Here is an 11,364-nt window from a genome sequence, read left to right on the forward strand (position 1 = left end):
TGATTTTTCATCGTAGATGCGAACGATGTTCTCATGATCGAACGAAAAGTTCGAAGAATGCTATATCTTGACGCTACTGCCCGTGAAACTATTAATTAAGTCGAGAAAGGTTTAAGACGACGTGGAATCCGGTCCTACCAATTATCTCGAAGGAACCTTTCGAAAGTCGCTGTTGTCTGGACAGGCAACGAGCCTAACTTTTGCCTCGTGTTTTTTTCTGAGATTATAACCTTACTCGAAAGGGGCCTGAAAAGAATAAATTATCTAAGTTTTAAAAGCTATCACAGAGGGGGGGGGGGAGGGGGGAGAGAGAGAGAAAGCAATTAAGGGAAAATTAATTCATGAAAATTCCAATGTTACCAATCGTTAATAATATTTAAACAAAATTTATTGCATGACCAAGGAAAAATTTCATTTTAAAAAAGAATACATTATTTATCTTATATTTTATATAAGTAAAACCCTAGAAATGAGTCTTGAATCACGATACTTGTCATACGAAACGACTTGGAAGATGATCAAGCTTACAATTCGACCCTTAGTCTAAGTCTTAAAAGGTCCCTCCCGAGAATTTGACCCTTTTTTACTCGAAGACGAAGGTGTCACCCTTTCTCTCTTTATCTCGATTGACTATGGTTTCCTCGAACTCGAACGACTACATCCAATCGATTTTGAATTAGTTCAAACGACCGTAAAAGCTAATTACCTGACACGTACCTTTGTGAATTTCATTCTTAAGAACGCGTGGCTACGTCTACTGGAACTAACTGACACGTTACCCGTTAGTAATCGACCCTTGTCGTAAGTATTATCACATCTTTCAATTAAATCTACCTAATTCTATAATACATTTGAGCTAATACAAAATTTATAAAATAATCGACACTTCCAGCGTTCCTTGAAATTTATTTCTAATATTCTAGAATGGATCCTATCTTAATTTATTTCAAAGAAAATTCATCATGATTTATAGACTAAAACAATTCCTTCTCTTATTCAAGAGTTTTAAAAGAAAATGGCAATCCTAGATAGAAATTCATTTGTCACAGATCAACGATTTGATAATAGACTTTAATATAATTCCTACTTTCTCCAGCGGTGTTCTCTAAGACCATACAGATTTTGCTTGTCACGCAATAGTGCAGCTATGTGTATACATATATATATATATATATATATATATATATATATATATATATATATATATATATATATCGCATAATCTAAAGAAATATTATTGCAATTTCTATTAGAAATGATTCTAATTTTTGTTGGAAATATTTTCAATGTTTCTATTATTTCCTAAAACGTTACCAGGTGGATTAGAACGATTATAGGATAACAAAAGATCGATCTAAATTAGGGAGAAACGTAAAAGCTTCTTGGTAAGGAAAAAAGAAACTAGAAAAATAATGTGCACGCCATCGTAGACTCGCCGGAAGGGAAGTTTCGGGTAATGTCGGGACGTCGGCCTTCTCCTTTTCCTTTTCTTTTATGTTCACCCTCATCCTTTTTGTTCGTTCATCTGCTTGGAACACGCGAGGGACGGCGCGTAGCTATTACAATAACCGGTGTACGTGGTTCTCCTCTTCTTCGCCAAGGCCGCGACAATCAAAGTCGAAAGAGATAGGTGTGCACCTTACCAAGAGAAAGAAAATTTACATGATTACGCGAATACGATCAAATTCTTCGATTATTTTACAATATTCAAACGTTATCATTTTTCTTCAAGTATCAATTTTATATCCAATCTATAAAATGTAATATCTCTATTCCATTATATTTTTAATTTGATCATTTTAATTGGGATGAGCGAAGGATTACTGTCGTTCATACTAATTGGAAAACTTTGCTAATTTAATAAATTTTGTTACACGGATATCTCTTGTTAAAAAAAAAAAAAAAAAAAAAAAAGAAGAAAAAAAGAAAGAAAGAAAGAAAGAAAGAAAAAAACAAAGAACATATTTTCTAGGCAAATTTCCAAGTTCTAAGAAAAGGCTCGTTGTCCGACCACAATATAAACCGTTAGTTAGAACGCGATAGTGCAGACTGTAGCTTCCTTAACGGTGAGTTACAGGAAGAGATGAAAAGAATGAAAAGCTGCGTATTATACCTGGGATTTACTTTCTATAGTGAAGATAAAAAAGAAAAGAAAAAACGAAAGAGAACATTTTGAGACATTAAGTTTTCTATTCAAGATCAAAATGAATATGAAGGAATTAAAGATAGAGTAAAGAAGACAGGTTTTAGAATAATCTCTTATCTATCGTTAATTGCTCGTTGTGTCCAACGGTGAAGAAAACGAGTAAATAAACGCATCAGACCATTAAATTCGTGTTACCCTAGCGAATCAACGGTTCCCTTCTGTTCTTTCCTTTTCTATTTCTAATGAAGTTCTTAGACGAGATTAGGATCGAGCATAAGTGGTCATATTAATAACACGCTCATTTTAACTTTAAGTAAAAAAGATTTGCAATTTATCAATGGCGTTGGTATTTCATGCTGAACTTTCAAACTCTAAATCCTCTAATTCTATACTTGGTGCATAAAAGAAAAAAAAAAAAAAAAAAAAAAAAAAAAAAGAAGGAAAAAGATATTAAACGAGAAAAATGTAATATATATTGGATATGACTTGAATATCTAGAGAGATATTTTAACGATCACATAGAATGCTAGTCTTTCAATCTATGAAGAAATAAACTCTCTTTGGATTTCATCGAAATCCGAGTAATAAGGCTTCCGTAATCGAATTAAAACGACGATATTAACGAATCTCTTTTTATCCATCTCTTTTTGTCCTCTCCTTTCATTTCTTTTTCGATTTCCTCCGCAATCGAATGGCTTCCTTAATGTTAATGTATCTTTCATCTTTCCTATAAATAGTTTTATAAATAAATATCTTTTGATCGTCATAAAAAATAATTATATAAATATATAAATGAACATTTTTTACTAACATTTATTAATTCTAATTAACAGCCTAATTTATGTCCCTTATATTTTTACATTTTTTATAAGCTCCTTAAAAATGCAAATGATACGAAATTATTTTAACAAAAACAAAGATGAAAAGATGTTAAATGGCATCGTTTGGATGAAATAGATACAATAAATGAAGAAGATCTGGACTGATCGTTCTACCAAGTAATCCAACGAGGATTCAAGACGTTTGCCAAGGGTTCAATGATGCTCCTTGTTGTAAAGGAAACTTGAAAGGAACTCGTGTGCGTTCTGTACGCCGTATCAGTCGCAACTGTACCATGGACGAGATGCCTGCCGCGGATAAAGGTTTCACGGAAGAACGTTCAATTTTATGGAACCTGTTCCCACCGAGAGAGACTCCATCTTCTCTCTTTCTTTCTCTTTCTCTTTCTCAAACGGGTTTACTTAGATGCATACATTTCATGCTCGTACGCATACGAGAGACGCCTTTAAAGCTCGTAAATTAACGTTTCATCGTTACAAGCCTAACCAGGGAATCCGAAAATTCGTAATATCTTAATTAAAATTTGTTTTCCGAGGCTAAATGAAAAAGATATAGCCTGAATCGATATTGAAAAATAAAATATGATTAAATATATATAATTGACGACATCGGTGTAATTAATCATTCAATTGTTAATCAATACGAACAAATAAATATTATCATTGAGTAAATCGTTGATTATGAATTGTATCGAACATACTTAAATAAAAAAAAAGAAAAGAAAAGAAAAGAAAAGAAAAAGAATTAAAGAAGCATTGAATTAACTTTTTAAAGTCTTATTTTTATCTGTCAAGATGTTGTCGGACCAGCATAATATCTTTTTATTTTATTTCATTCGATTACTTCATCCTCTAAGCCTTCATGTTCAGTGTGTCGATCGTTCATACTTATCGTGTATCTCGTAATAATTCATAAATAATATGCTTACAGATCGTACCTGGTCGCAAAGTAGTTTCCATTTTAATCCCATTTAATAAATCTCGAAAGTTTTTATGTTTATATAAATATGAGATAAGATTTGAGATATTGCAATGGATTTCATTCTACAACATTTCATGTATCTAACATTTAGTTTGTTACAACAAATATACTTCGGTTTATTTAAAAACGAATAGAAATTAATTTTCTAAATAAATTTTCCTCTAGTGAAAGAATAACAAGTCTCTAGCCGATCGATAAAAGTCTCTTAACGAGAGAGAAAAAATGAATAGAATGAAAGAGAAAAAGAGAGGAGAGAACAATTGAGTCGAGATTGAAGCGCTTTACGCTTCACCACGAAAGAGTATGTACTTTGGAGTCTCGAACGTATGCGCGTGACGCTCATGAACGCATCTAGCTCGAGTAGAATGGAGACGGGAGAGGAAAGGGAAAAAAAGAGAAGTCATTCTTCTCCCTTTCTCTGCCAGGGGTGAGTGACTCACGGTTCGTAGCTTCGACGCTGCACGTCGGGACGCCTACCCTCCAAATATTGATTCGCTGGTGCTGCAAACGAACGCGTGGCGAGTCAACCCCTACTTGTCTTCCTCGTCTCTTTCTCTCTCTCTCTCTCTCTCTCTCTCTATATATATATATATATATATATATATATGTGTGTGTGTGTGTGTGTGTATAAATCTTTCTAACCAATCGAAAACGAGATGGAAAAATATCTCTTAATCGTTTACTTGTAGAAATCCAACGTTGATATTAATAGTGAAATTGTTAACAGATCAAATATTTCCAAATGATATTAGCTAATTAGAATGATTTTACATGCCTATCTCACATATTCGACCTAATAATTATTTAAGAAAATATAGAGATTTTGTTTTAAAAGAAAATACATTAGAAAAGATTCATCTTCAGGCTTAAAAGAACGTCTGAAATCTTTGATCCTTAGCAATGTCCAACAGGAATAATAATTGGAGTGGACAAGAAGGGGGAAAAGAAAGAAAGAAAGAAAGAAAGAAAGAAAGAGAGAAGGGTCTGGTGTCCTTCTCATCGGTATTTCTCGGTCTTCCTCGGCTTCTCTCTTACTTTCTTCGCCCTCGATTTCACCCCCACCTTTATATAAACGAATGGCGGGTGGTTGCTCCTGCGAATATCGACCGACGCAATTTCTACGTCCATGCTCAAGCATACTTCGTATCTTTGAAAGAGTGAATGGACGACGCTGATGAAAAGAACTTTGAAGAGTCTACGATCGATCCAACCACTCTAACAATCTACTCTGCCTTTTGTTACAAAATAATTATTTTTCTGTTCGATATAAAAAGAAAGAAAAAAAAGATATTAACATTGTTGAGTTATCTCTCATATTTTTAACTTGCTCGTAATCAATTTCTAGCCTTTCCTGAAGGAATAAAAAATGTTGAGAGAGTAGAATTGAGACTAGTGTCGGTGGTGAGACCACTCGAGAAGTCGTTACTCCGACGAGAGATACTTCGAATAAGAATAACACGAGAGAGAGGGGGGGGGGAAGAGAAAGAGAGAGACAGAGACAGAGAGAGAGAGAGAGGGAGAGAGAGATATGGATGTCTACATAATGCACGGCAAAAGAATGAACAAAAATTACACGATAATTATAATATTCTCAATCAACTTAAATCACTATGATAAGGCTAAGTCATAGAATTAAAACATGAAACATTCAAAATTGTTTGAAAGAAACCTAATCAAAAGGACTTGCTGTAATAAAACGATATTATCATTAAGAACCCTTTCTTTTTTTCTCTTCACGCAAGACGCCTCCTGCTTCCCGTGGGAACGCAGAATGAACTCGAAGAAGAAGAAAACTCAGGGTAATCCTGAAAGGAAGGAAACACAGTCATAACTTAGCCGCGTGCGAGCGTAAAGATCGAGTCAGCTAGTCTTTTTCTTCTTTGGTGTATAGACACCGTGCAAGGACGAGGAAGAAAGGACGCTGATGGTATTGAAGAAAACGAATGAAGGAGGAGTAAGAGGTCGTTGAAAAAGGTCACTCACCGGCCCATCAAGGTCACCCGTTGCTAAATCCCTCACATTTCGAGTACCTTGTCCACGGTGTCGATTTCAAAATCCAGACACACTTTCACTCCAAGGACTCATGCAAGATCGATCAATCTGAATACTTAGTATATCTAGAGAGAAAGAGAGAGAGAGAGAGAGAGAGAGAGAGAGAAAAGCTACGTTCTACCCCTTTTCACGTGTACGAGTTCACTCAGAACCGGTTCGTTAACCAAAACTCTCTTCCGAGACAGAAAAAGAAAGAACCTTTTTTTTGGTACACCAATGATTTTTTGTATGCCTCTTCGATCACCTTTTAAAATAGAAAATGTACAAATGTATATTTTACTCCTCTTTGTTTGTTTTCTATCGTTAATATGAGATGTTTAAGAACAATGATGAACTCTTGCTTGCGAGGATACACATTGTCCTTCGAAAAAAAAAAGGAAAAAAAACACAGTGAATGGGAGTTGGACACTCACTTTTTAGCCGGCTGTGCCAACGACAGCGTCGCGATCGTACTAACGTCTCGGCTCTCTCGCACGAGGCACACGCGCGTCGCTCAGGTGCTCTCTCAACGTTGTTGAAGGCGTACCGCCTTTACTATCACACACAATCGAGAGAGCCATTACTATCCAGGGAGCGAGCGAAGGTGGAGCCGTCTAGCGGTAACATAACGATCCTGGAAAATAAAGAACTGAGTCAATACTAACAGAACAGAAGAAAACTAACAATATTTTTAGCAAAAGATAATTATGTCTCTAATGCCATTAAGATTATAGTTATATTTTAAGCAAATAATACTCTTGAAGCAATAGTTTCAATCTAAATATTTAACACTCTGTTACTTAATTATTCGCTCTAACTTAACATATGATTAGATAATATATAATATATTGAAACGTTTAATTTACCAAGATACAAAATGTTTTAACTTCTTTACCAAGGAATAATATTTCTAATAGGATCAATTAGAATCTTTATGGAACATCTCGCGCCATTAATCGTGACAATCGAGAGGGCACCACTACTTTGAAATTAATAACAATAAATCATGACGTATTCATGAAGAAGAGAGAGGAAAGGAAAGAAGATCGAACGGAACGCGTTTGAAATTCCTCGCCGTCTCATGCGAGGAGTACGCGCTTCGTTCTGAATGCAAATGCGTTCTGTAGACGACGAGGAGGGCACGATTTTGTATATAGCAACTATACTACGCTTCTCGTTTCAAGAGCAACAAGAGTTTGTCCTTTTTCGTTCGTTGCGCCACCTGTTATATCTCTCTCCAGCCGATTTCAAAGGCGGCTAGAGTGCACTTGGCTTGCTTTTGTTTGAATGCTATTAGAAATGAAAGCTTTTACTTGACTTTCAGATGTTGTCCATTCGACAAATATATTTTTCATCATTTCTATTATTAATATCAATATTTTTAACTTGTATATTTACCTTAACAATTGTATCGATGGAGAGGAAGAAGAAATATCAGGATGAAAAACGGAATTTCATTTCTTCTCGAAAAATAATCAAATGTTCTTGTCCTGATAATACGAAATTTGGCAAAGAAAAACTATGTCGAGAAATAGACGTGGATTATGTTGTACATAAATTGCACGGACTTATATCCGATCCAGTCACTAAAGATGACGTATCACGAATCTCTAGACTGTTGTATGACTATCAGGAACAACTTTGCGATCGGGCTTACGTATCCTTCAACCTAAAATTTGATTAACTTATGAATTATTAATAATAGACACACACGTACATACCGATGATCATTGTTTTATCTTTTCCTATGATTGCGATTAGATGGTAAAACACTTACCAATGGTAATAAAAATAATAGAATTCTTAGCAACGAACGCAAAAAGCGTAGAAGATTATCGTTCGCATCTCGAACAGATGTTGGAGTTTTCTAATCGACCACCTCTATTGGAAAAATTCTTTCAAAACGTTACTTGTTCAGACATAATGGAACAATATTTTACATTCTTTGGGTATCTACTAACGATCTTACCTAGGAAGCAAGAGCTCCTTAAAGTGCACGAAGCCCTTCGTTCTTTATTAATCAGAACTGTGCCAGGTGATCCTTCCGCAGTGAAGTCTGAGATTTGTCGTGCTGCTATGGAGAAGTCGAATCTGTCCTTTATCGTAACCGAGATATTAAAAACTTCCTCCCCGGAAGAATATCCTACGATCTTGGAGTTAATCTTCCTACTTTCGTCTACTTCCTGTCTCTGTTGTAAGTAAATCTTTGGCGTTTCATCATCGTTGCATCGTCCTATACGAAGTAGAGTAAAAAAGATTAAGATCGAAATCATTCGTGAGTTAAAATCTATAGTGAAAAAAAAAAAAAAAAAAAAAGAAGAAAGAAAAAAACAATGATTATAAAGCGACAAAAAAAATTGATCATTTACAAACATAGGTCACAAAATGTTAGAAGCTGGTATTCTGAATTCTCTGCTAATTAGAATGGACCTTGCTTACGCGATTCAAGTGTTTTGTAAACCACCGCCAAACGAGCTCCTGGAAGGAGACGAGTACTCAGATGATACAATGGTTTTGATAATGAATATCTTATGGACCCTGATGAGATCTATTTTGCCTCCGAAAAAAGTACCAGCTTGTTTGAAAGACTTTGGTACTCCAGTACATTGTGCTATGTGGTATTCCTCTTCTTTTTTTATTCCTATTTGATACATCAACGCGAAAATATTGCAAGTAAAATTTCTATCTCAATTTTAGGGGTCTTCGTTATGCCTTCAAAAAACAGATATACAAAAGTCAGAATTGTAAATTCAATGCAAAACTTCGAAACGAAATGACATTGCTCATTCTACTTATAGTTCAACTTTTTCCACGTTGTACCATTATCAGCAATGGTATAGCCAACGATGTCCTATCCCTTTTAATTGACTGCCTCTCTGGTAGAATTAATATCTGGTCAAAGAACATCAAATTTGTTCCTAACAAAGAGAACCTCGTTTTCTTGAAAACACTTTTACTAATCGTGTCTAATCTTGCTACGTTTAATGCCTCTATCCATGTAGATAATTTTCTCTATTATGATCATAAAAATTTATCAGGAATCATTTTGAACAAATTATTTCCCTAGATCATGATCGAACTGAACGTCTTATCACCAATATTTGGCTTCATTGATTTGAATTCAAAATCTGTTTGGAGTCCACCTCAATTTTGGCATCTTTTCGAACATGCAATATTCACTTTGATTGCACTTGCGCCAAAACTACCTAAGGAATTCGTTGAACACGATGGAACCCAAAAGTAACTTCGAACGTTGTTCTTAATTTCGAGTTTTTACGAATTAATTTTGAAAGCCATTGACATTGTAGATTGATGTCCATTTTGCAATGGTGTACCTCGAACGAATTTGATTCGAAATTTACAATGATTTCTACTAAGGCAGTATGTTCCATCGTTCTTTCTAAAAACCCTATCTTGTTGAAAGATTTTCGCGAACGACAAATGATTCTTTTATTGTTCAGTGAGCCAAATTTTTCCAAACTATTTTCAATGAATTAATAACAACTTTGAGGAATATTCTAATATCATTTTTAGATCTTGTCGATTGTATCCTACGTATCGATAAATTAACGATTGAACATCAAAGAATTCTAACAATATTATTCATCACTGCAGACGAAATAATAAGGAAAGAAGCACAGCTTCGATTGTTATATGGATACTATAATATAAAAATCATTCGGCAATTGTTAGATAGATATTTTTATCATCGAAAAGACGATGATTCTCATATGGATCAACGGTAGGTCTGGAAAAGATCAATTGAATATGTTCTTTTTCGTAATTAAAATAAGAGAAAAATAATTATGATAGTCTTTTGCTAGCGATTGGTTCCTATATTTGGGGAACTATAGTACCATGTCCGATACATTTGAAGAAGTTTGTTGACCAGAATACGGTCTACACTATAATCGACGTAATCGAAATCACTTCTTCTCCTGTTAGATGTTTATTTCTTGGTCTATTAATAGATATTTGTGAAAATATCTTTTGTGGTCATTATCTATGTACTTGGCGTGGAATTGATAAGAACAAAGGATTGATGTCTTTGATGGCAATGATTTGGAGAGAAGAGGAGAGTGAAATCGGTGTGAAGAAACGATTGGATGGCACGATCGAAGGTGAATCTCGAAGATCGATCGTTAACGAGCTTCTCTTCTTTACGTACAATCCTTTTTTTTTATTCATACAGACACTGAATTACCTCAGTTGGGTCCCAAACAATGGTTAGAGACTTATCGTAACAAGCTTAGACACGAAGTCAGTCCTGCAATGATCGATTTGATTGGCTCGTCTAGATCCAAAATTTATGCTCTTCGTCAAATTATCGAAAGATATGGAGAAAAATATCAGATGGCTAGAGATCATTACAAGATTCTAATTAATGATTTATCTATCGAAGATAAGGTAAATTCACGAAAAAAAATTATTATTTCCGTCGTAGGATCATAAATAGCTTTTTTTCTTTCCCCCCCCCCCCTCTTTTCCCTATCAGATTACGATGTCCACTGTGAATCTTTACTTTCGATTAAAAATTGGACAGACTTGGATCGAGATCAGCAAGTATTTAGCTCAGCTAGGTGTTATACCATTAGGAATGGATGGTCAACTTATGTCTTTAATGTCGCAACGATATCATTTCTGGGGTCTTTTTATTCGGGAACGTCAAAATAAATTTAATGCTACCGCTAAGATTATCGAGGAAACGGAGGAAAAGAACGAATACGCTAGGATTCGTGATTCTTTGCTAGCACCAACGCTCGATGCTCTCGACGAGATCGAATATATTCGTAGAACAACCGATAGATCTTATATGTTACGAAAAAAGGATTTTCAAAATCGACAGGTGAACACGTACCTTAATTTTCCTTCGATTGCGGATATCATGCAGTGTCATAGGACATTTCAAGATAATGTTAATGTTACGGTACGTTATAATTTGAAAAGAAGAAAAAAGAAAAAGAAAGAAAAAACAAAACCGTTAAAAAATGGACATCTTACGCGTTTTCCTTTTACAGGCAGTTTTCGACCAACATCTTCATCTCACTGGTAAACTTACACCCGACAGCGATACAGATCTAACGCTACCTTCATCCATTTTTCCAGAGAGTTCGTCGTCCTTGTGCATGGATTCTTCTATTTACGACGTTTCCTTTTCAGAAGATTCGTCTTGCGTAAAAAACGTCTCCTTTGAAATTTTAGACGAATGGAATGACGAAGAAAACCGTTGAAAAGCGCCCTCTACGTTAGACGAATATGGAAACTTCCTACTTTACCTTCTGTAATAAGAAATAATACTTTATCGACATTAAGAAGATAATAAAATCTTCTTTACCATCACTGCTTTCTTTTTTTCATTTCATACT

The 11,364-nt window shown here is 34.8% G+C and overlaps 3 protein-coding genes across 4 annotated transcripts in view; 2 read left to right on the forward strand and 1 right to left on the reverse strand.

Moving 5' to 3' along the window:
- The window catches only part of LOC124956232 (protocadherin-like wing polarity protein stan), a 36,653-nt gene extending 25,376 nt beyond the window's left edge, over positions 1 to 11,277 (reverse strand). The window contains exons 1-5 of the mRNA XM_047511742.1: positions 11,000 to 11,277; positions 7,968 to 8,231; positions 7,776 to 7,879; positions 7,397 to 7,667; positions 5,951 to 6,632 (exon numbers count right to left, since the gene is read on the reverse strand). The gene's annotated coding sequence lies outside the window, so the exon portion shown is untranslated. The remainder of the gene's footprint in view (positions 1 to 5,950; positions 6,633 to 7,396; positions 7,668 to 7,775; positions 7,880 to 7,967; positions 8,232 to 10,999) is intronic.
- Positions 6,833 to 9,381, forward strand: LOC124956253. The gene is made up of 3 exons (XM_047511793.1): positions 6,833 to 7,655; positions 7,760 to 8,192; positions 8,376 to 9,381. Exons 1-3 carry the CDS (start codon positions 7,323 to 7,325, stop codon positions 8,645 to 8,647), a joined length of 1,038 nt encoding a protein of 345 aa, XP_047367749.1. The 5' UTR covers positions 6,833 to 7,322; the 3' UTR covers positions 8,648 to 9,381.
- Positions 9,457 to 11,308, forward strand: LOC124956245 (cilia- and flagella-associated protein 69-like). 2 transcript variants are annotated; one of them, XM_047511776.1, is made up of 5 exons: positions 9,457 to 9,740; positions 9,823 to 10,119; positions 10,191 to 10,405; positions 10,494 to 10,925; positions 11,017 to 11,308. In XM_047511776.1, the coding sequence occupies exons 1-5, from the start codon at positions 9,719 to 9,721 to the stop codon at positions 11,227 to 11,229; spliced, it is 1,179 nt and encodes a 392-aa protein (XP_047367732.1). In that variant the 5' UTR covers positions 9,457 to 9,718; the 3' UTR covers positions 11,230 to 11,308. The 2 variants fall into 2 exon arrangements, with proteins under 2 accessions (XP_047367732.1, XP_047367734.1); XM_047511778.1 differs by having other exon boundaries at positions 9,458 to 9,740; positions 10,542 to 10,925.
- The last annotated feature ends 56 nt before the right edge of the window (positions 11,309 to 11,364 follow it).

This window comes from Vespa velutina, chromosome 21, assembly GCF_912470025.1.
Source record: "Vespa velutina chromosome 21, iVesVel2.1, whole genome shotgun sequence".
Classification (NCBI taxonomy): Eukaryota; Metazoa; Arthropoda; class Insecta; order Hymenoptera; family Vespidae; genus Vespa; species Vespa velutina.

Excerpts from the sequence above, each read along its gene's own strand:
- LOC124956253 (XM_047511793.1), top strand. The coding sequence starts at position 7,323 with ATGTTGTCCATTCGACAAATATATTTTTCATCATTTCTATTATTAATA. Across the intron at positions 7,656-7,759 it reads AACTTTGCGATCGGGCTTAC|ATGGTAAAACACTTACCAAT; the intron begins GTATCCTTCAAC and ends GATTGCGATTAG. Across the intron at positions 8,193-8,375 it reads GTCTACTTCCTGTCTCTGTT|GTCACAAAATGTTAGAAGCT; the intron begins GTAAGTAAATCT and ends TTACAAACATAG.
- LOC124956245 (XM_047511776.1), top strand. The coding sequence starts at position 9,719 with ATGATTCTCATATGGATCAACG. Across the intron at positions 10,406-10,493 it reads ATTTATCTATCGAAGATAAG|ATTACGATGTCCACTGTGAA; the intron begins GTAAATTCACGA and ends TTTCCCTATCAG. Across the intron at positions 10,926-11,016 it reads AAGATAATGTTAATGTTACG|GCAGTTTTCGACCAACATCT; the intron begins GTACGTTATAAT and ends TTCCTTTTACAG.